Source organism: Vicugna pacos, chromosome 2 (genome assembly GCF_048564905.1).
Source record: "Vicugna pacos chromosome 2, VicPac4, whole genome shotgun sequence".
NCBI classification, from domain to species: domain Eukaryota; kingdom Metazoa; phylum Chordata; class Mammalia; order Artiodactyla; family Camelidae; genus Vicugna; species Vicugna pacos.
Genome location: NC_132988.1, coordinates 79,577,025 through 79,589,465, shown reverse-complemented (window position 1 = coordinate 79,589,465; position 12,441 = coordinate 79,577,025). Strand labels below are relative to the sequence as shown.

The 12,441-nt window shown below is 36.1% G+C and overlaps 1 protein-coding gene across 3 annotated transcripts in view; it reads right to left on the bottom strand.

Annotated features, from left to right (window-relative positions):
* The window catches only part of ARHGAP24 (Rho GTPase activating protein 24), a 701,416-nt gene that overhangs the window by 344,934 nt on the left and 344,041 nt on the right, over window positions 1-12,441 (bottom strand). For all 3 annotated transcript variants that reach the window (XM_072942779.1, XM_072942787.1, XM_006198186.3), the window contains one exon: window positions 6,251-6,450. In XM_072942779.1, the coding sequence (XP_072798880.1) occupies window positions 6,251-6,450 (200 nt within the window). The remainder of the gene's footprint in view (window positions 1-6,250; window positions 6,451-12,441) is intronic.

Below are 12,441 nucleotides of genomic sequence, written 5' to 3'. Positions count from 1 at the left end.
TAGTAAATTGAAGCTTGACCCACCTTATTATTCACTATCTAATGTATCATAATTATGTGGTGGATGAATCAAATTCAACTCAAACAACATGACTCAAAAGCCTATGTTTTTAACCGCAATGAAATAAATAAATGCCATGGCTAGATGACTTCTGTAATCAATAACAAAACTGTTCAACCAACAACAGAATATTTTATATTAATAACACTCTCTTTTGATGTAATTTTTAGGAAAGACCTAAGAGTTTCTAAAAATGTATGATGACACACAGTACCTTCTTATGTTTTAAATGCCAGGAGACTTAGATGCTACATAGAAAGTCAGTTATAGATTTGAGGCTGAAATCCAAGTTTCGAGGTTTCTAGTATTATTTTACACACATCATCGGGGTTTGGCTGCTTCTGGCTCTTACATTTTAACAGAGAACAGCAGTTGCCTTAGAAGTTTCTAGATTTCATTAATTCATGGGTTTCATTAAATATATATAATTAGAGCTTACTCTCAAATCAGTAATCAATTCTCACACATTCAGAGGTTAGGCCTCAGGTTATAATTCACTCAAAATCACTTTAATCCCTAAGTTAAGAAAATCTGCGGAGATCTAATAGAATGTCATCTTCATCATGTCCAGAAAAAAACCCTCCCCATACAACTGGATCAATATCTGTTGTACAAAGTCTAGACTAGATTAATTGGGTTAGTGCCTGTTTGGATTTTAGTCATTTTATCAGGAGTCCCAGACTGGCTTCTGAAAATCGATGCTTTCCACTGTCAAATTCTAGTATTCAGGGTATGTCAGAGACATTCACTATTACGGCCAAACTTGAGATGTGGCTATTATTTAAGTAATAATATACTGCATGATGGTAGTAAAACAGACAGCTCCAAAAAAAAAAAAACACTAGGAAATTATGATTGGATTCATTTAACAAAATCTATGTAACTGCCTTATTGTTAGGATAACTGTAATAACCACACATTATATATGACTCAGCTGTTTCTCTCGTGTTACCATATCTATAATGAAGGCCACAGTCATTTGTCATGATTATTAATGAAAAATGGTCAAACAGATATTGTCACAAATTCAGTTTAAATATGTTTTAAACCCTTTTTCGTAGCTGTTTAAAAGTCCAAGGGCTATGCAGGGTGGATGGAAGATTTTTTTAAGATAAATTCTTCTGTACAGTATGATTTTTAAACTTTTTCTATATGTAAATAGGACTTCATTTTAAATATTAAAAATAGAAAAAATATTAAATAAAAACTGAAAAATACTATAAAACATTTATAGCAGTGGCCTATGAGGAACAGAAATTATGTATGTATTACAGTATGTTCAAAAATTGACTACATATGTCATGTCTCTGTTTCTTCAGAAACAACCAAAATCAACTTTTTTTTAAAAACCTGTTTTGAATAAAATCTGTATCCATATAATTGCAAACACTGTAGAAAATAGTTTCTGGAGAGAGTTTTGGCATAGATAAATTGAAGTTTCGTTTTTTAAATATAAAATACTAAAGATTTTAGTTTGATGTGTTTTAAATAAAAAACAGTTATATTTGGAGGTAGACCTCCAATATATTGCCAGGGGAACCCTGGCTACAGGCTGGAAAGTCTCATTTACAAATCAGGTACTGTCCCGGGAGAAAGGAGAACCTGGAGGCACTTTTGCCTTTTGTTCAAGAAGAAAATACAAGAAAAGTGGCAGTTTGGAGACTTTTTAAGTTCTCAAACTTATGCAGATTGTGGAATATTAGGAAGACAAGGTACAATTTGAATAAGAACATGAAACATCAATATTAGGTTCAAGTAATTAAATATATATAGATATAATTAGATACATATAATTAGATATATTCTGTTCTTGTAGATATGAAAATTGATGGTATGAAAGGGAAAAAAATTAACTGAGAAAATTATATATATTGACATAGGTTTTCAACATATAAGTGTTATGGACTGAATTGTGCCCCCACCCCAAATTCACATTAAAGCCCCAACCCCCCACGTGACTGTGTTTGGGACCTTTAAGGAAATAATTAAGGTTAAATGTGGTCATAATGGTAAGGCTAATGTGACAGGACTCATGTCCTTATAAGAGGAAGAGACACCAGGGCTGTCTCACTCTCTAAGCAAAGGCCATGGGAGGACACAGAGGGAAGGCAGTTGACTGCAATCCAGGAAGTGAGGCTTCACCAGAAACCAACCCTGGCAGCAACTTGATCTTGGACTCTAGCTTCAGAACTCTGAGAAAATAAATTTCTGTTGTTTAAGTCCCTCAGTCTGTGGTATTTTATTATGGCAGCCGCGGTAGACTAAGACATTTGGAAACAACCACCATGGTTTCTTTCTAACAGCGTAGCAGTTTTGCATCTTGAGTAGCACAAGTGTTTCGGGAAGAGCTTCCCATTGCCTACCAGAGAATCCAGTCTCTCTGGGCAACATACACACCCATTTTTGTTGTGGCCCCACCTATCTCTTGAGCCGCATTTCTTGGCATTTTGCCACTCTCACAAAAAGGAGCTGCCTATAGATGTCTATTCAATGACATCCATGTCTTTCCTCTGCTCTGAATTCCTTTCCCCAGTTTACATACCTGGAAAACTCTCACCAACCTTCAACACCCCAGGTATGGGTCACCTCTTGCTTTGCACAGCCCTCCTCAACTCCTCTAACCAGTCATCACTCACTCCTTGGCACTCATTGTATCTGTGTTTTCTGAGCATTCTGTGCTTACAAGCCTATCACAATTATAATTTTGCTTCTATGTTTCCCTCAACAGATGTGCAGTTTTAAGTAACAAGGATAACAATGATGTTTGACTCTCTTTATTAAGTTGAGAAACTCAGAGAAAGTTTAACTAAAATAGGGAGCCTTTTTTCTAGGACAAGAAGGACATACATTTCAAAGGTTTTAATACTTTCTTTTTAGAAATACTGTTAAGAGAGAGGAAAAACAATCCAAGTTAAGTTTATTGAACATTTTCAGCTGGTTAGGAATGCTTAAATGAGTGATTTTTTTTTTATTTCATTAGAGATGTTTCCTCCAGTGTTATTGAAATAGTCCTCATGAAAATATATGAAGGTCAAGGGCATCTTTACCCTTGGAAGTGCCAATTTTGAAAGTAAACAACAAAGAAGTATTTCAGACTGAAAGTAAATCTAAAGAAAAGTTGAGGATTTATGAGCAGGCAAAAGGCTAAGCTGAAGGGACACTGAATCAGGAGCAAGGAAATCTGATTTCTAGTTTGTCGTCTGCCACTCTCTAACAATATCCGTTGGCTGATATACACACACACACACACACACACACACGCACACCCTATTTAACTATAGTTTTTGTTGTAACACAATTTATAACAACTAAATTTTTTCTTGTTTTAACATTTTTCAAGATGTTCAATTATTCTTCATTGAATTCTTTAGAGTTATTTTATCATATATCACTACAGGATTTATTTAATGTGATTTAAATTTCATTGTTTTAAATACAGGGATATGATTTTGATATATAAATCTAACAATAGTCAATACTCCTCACAGCACCTAGTCCTGGCCCAACCTCACTTGCTATAGATGTCTTTAATTGGCTCATTCACAAATTCATCTAAAAATGTGCTTTAACACTTAACAATTTGTCAGGCAACTATGCTCACTTAAAGAATTCACTTTAAAGTAAGAAATTAATCCATTCATGAGCAAATATACTGTCCTTTCAAATTACTAAGTGCCCTCTGATATAGAAATTGCTTAGTTTTAATCTGATTCTGGGTATACACATCTAAACTTCAGTGTAAAAGATTAAAATTTAAAAGTACAATGTCAAAATTCCTTGTGCTTGTACTGTCATGAAAGATGATCCAAAAAAAGATTAATAATTCAAAGTTATTTATCTCAGATTATTACTGCTTTATTAATAGCAAATCTTTAGCAACTAATAAGTAGGAAGAAAATCAAGAACCTGTTGGGGGGGAATGATGATAGTCTATGTTTGGTTTGTATTTTCTTGTCAATGTAACTCTATTTTGTTAATTTCAGTTATAAGTCTACAAATACTAGTAACATACTAATATCAAAATACTACTTATCTTAGAAATACTGTGAATTAATTTTCACTTTGAGGCAGATTTTGATTTGAATTAATCAGAAGTTTTTTTGCATTTTCTTTTTTATATTTCCAACTTTTTATCTAATAACTGCATTGCACTGAATACTTATCTGTGACTGCATAGATCTTCTGAGAAATTCCACAGAGGACCGTAGCCAAGGTAGTATGATAATATCCTCTTTGAACACTTTAGGGCAGAGTTCCTCAAACTAGGGTTCATGTGCATATTCTCTGATACCTGCAAGTTCTCAAATTTTAGAAACACTGAGTGCGAGCTTGATCCATTGTATTCTATCCTTATTACTAGAAGGTTTGCTGAGTTCACCAAAGAATCAGAACACTTGTTTAGTCTGCCTTCAATTCTCCATTCACTCACTCTTGAAGCCTCTGTTTGGTCCCCTAAACCTTTGTTTAGGTTCCAGATGAGACCTAATTAATCATTTAATTTGAACCTATTCTTGTTAACAACCCAGTTCACCCAAACCATCTCAGAACAAGAGTCCACAGGACAAAACATTGAATCTTATTCATACATCTCCTATGGTATTCAATGTGTTCTTCCATATCAAAGTTTCCATACTCCATCCCCCAAGTTGTGCATTTTTTTTCACATTAACCTGGGTTTGGTAAAAATGATTTTACACTCAAGATAATACCTTACCGTGAGTAGCACATAGTACAAAACAAGATGCAAGGAGAAAAGAACCCTAGAGTATGAGATAAGAAACAAAGACCTACTGCTTTGCCTCTGCACCCTATATGATCATGGTCACGTTGGTTCTTATCACTCAGCCACAATTTTTTCATCTGTAACGATAACCCCCATATTCCCCACTGGTTTGCTATGAGGACTGCAATAAAAGGAATGGAAATGCATTGTAACTGTCATGATATCATTATGGGATAGTCTTCTTAATTTATTTATGAGATCTTTGGCCGAGGCCATATGAACTTGGACTTAACTAGAGACAAAATATGGCAACACTGTCTAACTTTGGCTAAGATGAATTACATCTAAACCTTGATCTCTTCATACATAAATGAGGATAACCCTACCTCACAGGATTATTGTAAGTATTCCATAAGATAAACTATATATTACAAATTTTTAGTCTGATGCTTGGCCCTGGTAAAAATATGCTAAAAAAAAAGCAATTTCAAAAAATGAGTGGGGTTTGTAGTATGTAATTTCATTGTTATTTTTATGTAATTCAGTTACATAAAATTAATGAGAACTTGGCTGAATTATAATGTCTGAGGAATTTAAAATACTAAAGTAAGCCCTGATCCAAATTCCTAATTAAGTTCTTGAACTTTAATACAAGGGAAATAACCTTAAGAACATACTGGCAGAGATGTTTATGTAAACTAATCTAAAACATTTTTTCTCTTATTCACACAATTTTATGGATGTAGATGAAGGAAAACCCCAGAGATGATTCCTTAGTCCTCATCTCTTTTTATCAATTGATAAGCAATGCTCACAGCTAAGAAAGCTTGTTGCAGCTACAGGGAATGATGGAGATTTTCTTCTCTCTAATTGCAACCCAGAGATTTGTGGCTGAGAAAATGATAAGTAAACAAGCAAATAAAAGATCACTAAAGAACCACAAAGAAGCACAGAAACTATTCCCAGAGAAGTACACTGTATATTCTGGTTGGATGTTATCAACGTTGCCTGGTTTAGCACCACAACCATACTTCATGTGAGTTAAGGTGGAGGGAAGCCCCCAGAGAACTGATACTGAAGGTATCTCAGAAATTACGAAAGGTTGCATTTACAGTTTTCCTTCAAATCTGTGCTTTCAACTTACTTCTGAGAAAAGGAAAGATGATACGGCTACAATATATATCTTCTAGCAGGTGTCCATTCATATTTTTTCATGAAATTTCCCTGAAGGAGTCAGGCATTCTGTTCCAGTTTAGTAAAAGTCAAAGTTAATATTCATCAAGTATAATTTGCCTCTTGGCCTCAACTGGCAAATTCATCATCTTGAACCAGAGTAAACAATGAGAAAAAGCATGAAAGATGCCAATGAACTGATTGGGTTGACCTTAGCCTCCATCAGTTTCTAGCAAACCTCTCTACTTCTTAGACTGCTTAGCCCCACAGTGATTTTTATTTTCTCCTACTTACCAAGGGCTTGGTTTCATCTTCGTCTTTGAAATAATAGAGCTGATCTCCCTTGAGCACGAACCAGCGGGTATGCCAAGTCTTGACAAAGCCCCCCTGCTTCCTCAGCCACCCACACTTCGTGGCACTGCTCCGCCCTTGGCCTTGCTGGAGGCTCTCCATGGAGTCATTGTTCTCCTCCATTATCAAGCTGATAGACTTCCCTATTTAGCAAACAAACAAACAAACAACAACAAAAATAAGGCGCTCTGTTTATTCAATTCCCTCTTAAATCACCCCTGCCCCTTAAAAAAAAAAAAGGCTGGAGGAGAAGTGAAAAATGTATATCAACTCACATACCAAATTTCTAGAAGCAAACCACAAAACTGACAACATTGTTCTTGGAGGAAACTTGGACAGAGTTCCTTGTGTCTTCCTTAAATGAGCTAGTCAGCTGTGTGATAATATCCCTTTTTTCCTAAGAAGAACTAAAGAATGGGAAAGTTCTAGAGGTAATATATTAAGAAGCCATTTGGGGAAGGCAGCTACGCCCACCACTGTACCAACAACGCAAGAAGCAATTATTGAAGACAAACTAAAACCACCAACAAAAACATAACTCTCATGAAAATGGGCCTCTGCGTCTGGTATGCACTGACTGGAGCCTGCTTGTGCAGGCCTGGGATTATTCGAGCAAACACTAGCCTGACACATGTTAAAGTTTAAAGGGACTATTTAAAAAACCTCAATGGAAGACATTTGTTTTACATATGTGTAAACTTCTCAAGATGTATCTGCCCTCCTTTCTCCAAAGTATCCCCTTAAGAGTTTCTTTGGTCAAAAATTAGTGCAGCTGAAAAAGTTTAGGAAAAAAACAAAAAAACTCTGCTTAGTCAGTGAGTTTCCTTCAAACTTCAGGAGTGAGTGGGGTACTGCAGTCAACTGCATGATGAAGACAATTTCAAAGTTGTGTGTGAAGAAGTATAAGATTATACACACTATACAGAGTAAGAAAATGAGTCCATCATAGAGGAAATATTAACCAACAGGTGAGAGGCTAAACTGCCACAGTAAGAACAGAGGAGGTGGTTTTCTGGGAGAGCCAAAGACATGTGGTTAAGAACAAAAGACAATCCAGGGGGTGGGGGGGTAAATTGGGAGTTTGGAATTTGCAGATACTAATTACTATATATAAGATAGATAAACAACAAAGTCCTACTGTATAGCATAAGGAATTATAGTCAATATCTTATAACAGTCTATAATGAAAAGGAATATGTATGTGTACGACTGAATCACTATGCTGTACACCAGAAATCAACACAATATTATAAATTGACAATGCTTGAATTGAAAATAAAAAAGAGTAGAAGCCATTTTACTGTCCCAGAGGCTTCTTAACATTCTTAACTAGTGTCCATTCCTAAGCACTTTTTCAGAAACTGAAAACTGCACCCTCACCCTGATGTCTCTCACGATATATGGATACAGACTAATTAATAAAACAGAATACTCCTATTCCAGCATACTCATGCCCAAAGCGTCTGCTTTTTCTGCTTGATTCCAGAAAACAAGCTGTCTTTCTGTCTAGTCTTTATTTCCACCACTAATTTTTTCAATTAATTTGTATGTACACATTCCTACTTAGAATTCCTTGTAGTTTCAATTCTCAGCCCTTGGCTATTTACATTTCTTGTGCTTAGGTGAGGGTCAAGCCTTCCGTGACGGGGTCTCTGGTTTCTTTGAATCTAGTCGTGCCATTCTAGTTGCAGGATGAAGCAGAACATCCGTTCTTATTTTCATCATTTCAACCATCTTTTCAGCAGTTTTGCCTATTCCATTGGCATGCATTCCAAGCTAGCCCCATCCTTGCTTTTATCTTCAGCTCTTCAAACGACTTTTAAGTTTCACTTAGGTCGCCCAACTGCCATCTGTTTCATTCAATATCCACTTTTTCCTTTCTCACCCTGAAACAGCCTTCTAATGAGCAGGGCCTCATCTCTACAAAACATCTTGAAACTTCCTTTGCTCCATAGGGCATCCCCATGGCCATCACCGCTCACTGCAGGAAACAGTTTCCCATCCTGTGCGTGCCTGTGTGTGAGCAGACTGGATCATGCCTGTTATGTCAAGTTTGTTATGCCCTGAGGGCAGGGACTTTCATCTCTTTCTTTCACAACACTTGACCCAATATGAAGAGCCAAGTAAACCTCACCCTAAATGAACAATAAATGCTGTAACATAATTTAGATAATAAGTATGCTTGTTTAGACCACTCTTAATAATCGTTTTTGGTTTCCCGGTATTTAAATTGTTCACATCTACACAAATTGCTATTTCATCATTACCTATTTATTCTTTAACTAAGTATCTTAAATTACAAAGTTGAATGAGACCTTAAACATTCCAGCACGCACACCCATATGCACACACACACACACACACACAAATCTAGGATTCATTGCACAACAAATTCTTTCATTGGGGGCCTTTTTTTTCTTTCCTCTCATATTCATGCTTTCTATTAAGTTTGAAAAATCCCCTCTAAAATGCTTCAAGGTAATTAGCAACTTACCATCAATAATATAAAAAATACAAGTGCCCAATTCCACTTTTGTCTACTATTAATGCCTTCATAAAAAGAATGTATGCACATTAGAACATGGTTTATGATTCTTCTTGTATATGTTGTTTGTAAGTCTGATGAAACCAGTGGCAGCATCAGCCACTGAACTGGCTATAATGCCCATATTTTCATGACTTCAGAATGCATCAGAAAGTATTTTAATAGTACTAATTGTAACAATTCATTAAAACAGAAATGAAAACAGATTGTATCACATCCCTAAGGGAAAATAATACCACAATTATTGTTGGATGAGTAAAATTAAGTTTTAGTAAAACAGCCATAATTTTTATAGAGGAGTCAATATGTCTGCAAAAATCAAATGCTTCAAATTCTGCCCTTCATCTTTAAAATGAAGATGTTGGACTGGATCATTTCCAACTATGGTCCCTTCTAACACTCTGACATCTACCATCTCTGTAATTCAGTAAGCATAAGGAGAGCAGATATCCTCAATACTTAGTACAATATCTGGCATACAGTAAAGCTCAATCAATGTTTGATGAATTAATAAATTTTGCAATAGGTTTGGTGCTAAATATCTAACAGTGAACTTGATCTCCCTCTGAAACCCAATCTTGCCCAAAACCTGATCTTAAATGCTATCATGATATACCCAGTTGGGAAAAAATAAATTAAAAAAGAAAAAGAAAAGTGATCATCTTTGATGCCTGATTCTTCCTCATCCTGAATATTAAATTTATCTGCAAATTCAGAAGATTATACCTCCAAAAATTATTTCGAATCTATTCAATCGCTACCATCTCCATTGTCACCTTGTGATCCAAGCTACCATTGTCTTTGACCAGATGATTCTAACAGTCCTCCATCTGGTCTCATTGCTTCCATTTTTAACCACAAACACAAATACAGGGACACATGCTCACACATGTCTCATTCTCCACAAAACAGCTAAAGTAAGCTTTTTAAATTTTAAATCAAATAGTGATTCTCTACTCCTAAAATTTTGATTGGTTCCCACTGTACTTATTTTAAAATCTAGAGTCTTATGGCACATAAAGCTCTGAATCATCTGGCACCTGTTTACTGGTCTAATCTAATCTCATGCCACCTCCTCTTTATTTCCCCTGACTCCAAACACATGCACACACACTGAAAGGCTCTGATGTAAGTAACCACACCAGCTTACTTTCAGTTCCGGAAACACCCAAGCTCCTTTATGCCTTGAGTCTTGATACTGCTGCTCTCTGCCTAGGCTGCTTTGCCTCACGCCTTTTACATGGCTGACCTTTTCTCATCCTTTAAGTCTCAGCCTAAAACCTACCTCCTCCAGCCACCATTGCTAACCACCCAGCAAATTAGGTCCCCTATTGTTATTCCCTGTCAATCACTGAACTCTGTCCTCTGTCTTCCTGACACTTCTCTAAGTTGCTATCACTTAGCTGTTTATTTGCTGATCACCCCTGCATGATCCCTTAAGCTTCACCAGGTCAAGGACTTGCTTTTCCTTTCTGCAGTATATCTAATGCCTTTACAAGTGCTTACTTGGTATTCAGTGAACAATTGTTGAATCAAGGAATGAAGCTAGGTAACAACCATATAGAATTTCTACAAAGAATACTTTGAAAAGTTTTAGAATTGCATTTAATGTCTTAAAGAAGATGATCTATTTTAAGAATTTGATTTGTTTTCTTTTGAAATGGAGACTTCAATTAGCATAAAAAATATTCTTAAACACAATGTCAAAATCATCAAACTTAAATGAACCTGAAACTGCCCTTTCCAAAGAAATACAACTTTCAAAACTTACACCTTTTAGCCTTGGTAGGAAATACATCTAATCAATTCTGGCTTAACATGAAGGAAAGAATAGTTTACTCACTCAGATTCTCAGAGAATGATTTAACTGAATCAACACTGGGAAGGTATTTTCCCTGTGGTCAGGCCATGGCAGCTGGGTAGTACCTGAGATTCTAATAGAACCATCAACCTAAGTGTTTAGCAAAGCAACATAACAATGACAACAATAACAAATAAATGGTTACTCTAAATTAAAACAAAAACAGAATTAAGTTAACTTGCATCTTCGCAACTTTAATGATTGCTACTGTACCATGCTGGGGCTTCAAAAGATCCCATCATTTGATGGGCTCGTATCTTTAAATTATTTTCCAGGGGTAGAAACTGGTCTGCATATCTACGCATATGGTTCTTTTTCTGCAACCAGATGGGCTCGGAACACATGGTGCAAGTATTAACATGGTGCAATGAGAGATGAAATGCATATTCCTAATAGAATTTTCTAGATAGGTATGTATCTAGATAGATACATAGGTATTTATATGTGTGACTTCATTTCAACGAAGAATATATAAACATGTATATAAACTAAAAATCTATAAATAGAATGCCATATGCCATAGAGTTGTGATGTGTTTGAATTTACCTACACAGCGACAATGTTCAGCAAGCACAAGTGAAAGGCCGTGCTGGTACCTTGATTTCAAACTTCCAGCCTCCAGAACCAAGAGAAAGTAAATTTCTATTGTTTTAAACTACCCAGCCTTTTGTTATGGCAGCCAGAGCAGACTAAGACAATACATCTACAAAATACCCGTAAGAAAACATTTAAAGAATCCAATCTCTAGCCTGTTTGTTAAGTAACTGCTAACTAAAGAAAACTGATGAGTGAGAAACAGTTCACTTTCCTTCCCTCACTCTTTCCCACACCACCTCACCACTTGAATGATGAATCGAAGTGTGATACCTATGAGGGAATCAGCACTCTAGGTCCGACATTGCAGTGGCTCTAGTGGAAATTGTTTGAGCTCCAAGATAAATTCCAAGAGCTCGAATCTGTTTCCAGGAAGCAATCGAATTTCTTAAAATACCTTGAAAAGGTCCTGGGTTTTCACACACAATTGTTCTCACTACCTGGACTTCATGGTTAACTTCCATTCATCCTTCAGCTCTTGGACAAAGGCTTCACTGAGGCCACTGCCACCCCTAATCTGGATGTTCCCCTTCCACGAATTCTCATGTCGCTCATAGCCTTTATCACATTTGGCCATATGTTCGTTACTGCTCAGTCTTCTACTCCACAACTCCCTGAGGATATGGGTTCCGTGAACTGCCCATACTAACTAGCGTATACTAAATACTCAAAAGTTTGTTTTAAAAAATGTAAGTGAATGAAAGAATCAGTGAATAAACAAACACATTGGTCAGTCTTTGGAGCCTAATAGAATTGATCGCAGAGGCCTCAAGTGTCCCATGGAGTGCAAAACTCCTAAACCAGTTGATGTTATTAGACACCAATGCAAGGACTTCAGTGCAAATTCTCCCATCTAAATATAACCCTTTAAGTTTTTAGTGACTTAAAGCTAAACCGAACTTCAGGAACCATTGAGCAAAGAGAACTCCCATTTGTCTCACTGAATGCTACTCTTAACTGTAACTCGAGTTAAAATTAAAGAAACATTTCTTCTTAGAACTGAAGAGTTTAAGTTTGAAGAAAACAGGGGAACTAAATAATGTACAATAGTCATGAACACAAAGTTTAAAATAGTCACCAGAAGAGCATACCTGGAGGGGAAGTTAATGGTAATAACTTTGTAAATGTGTAGTT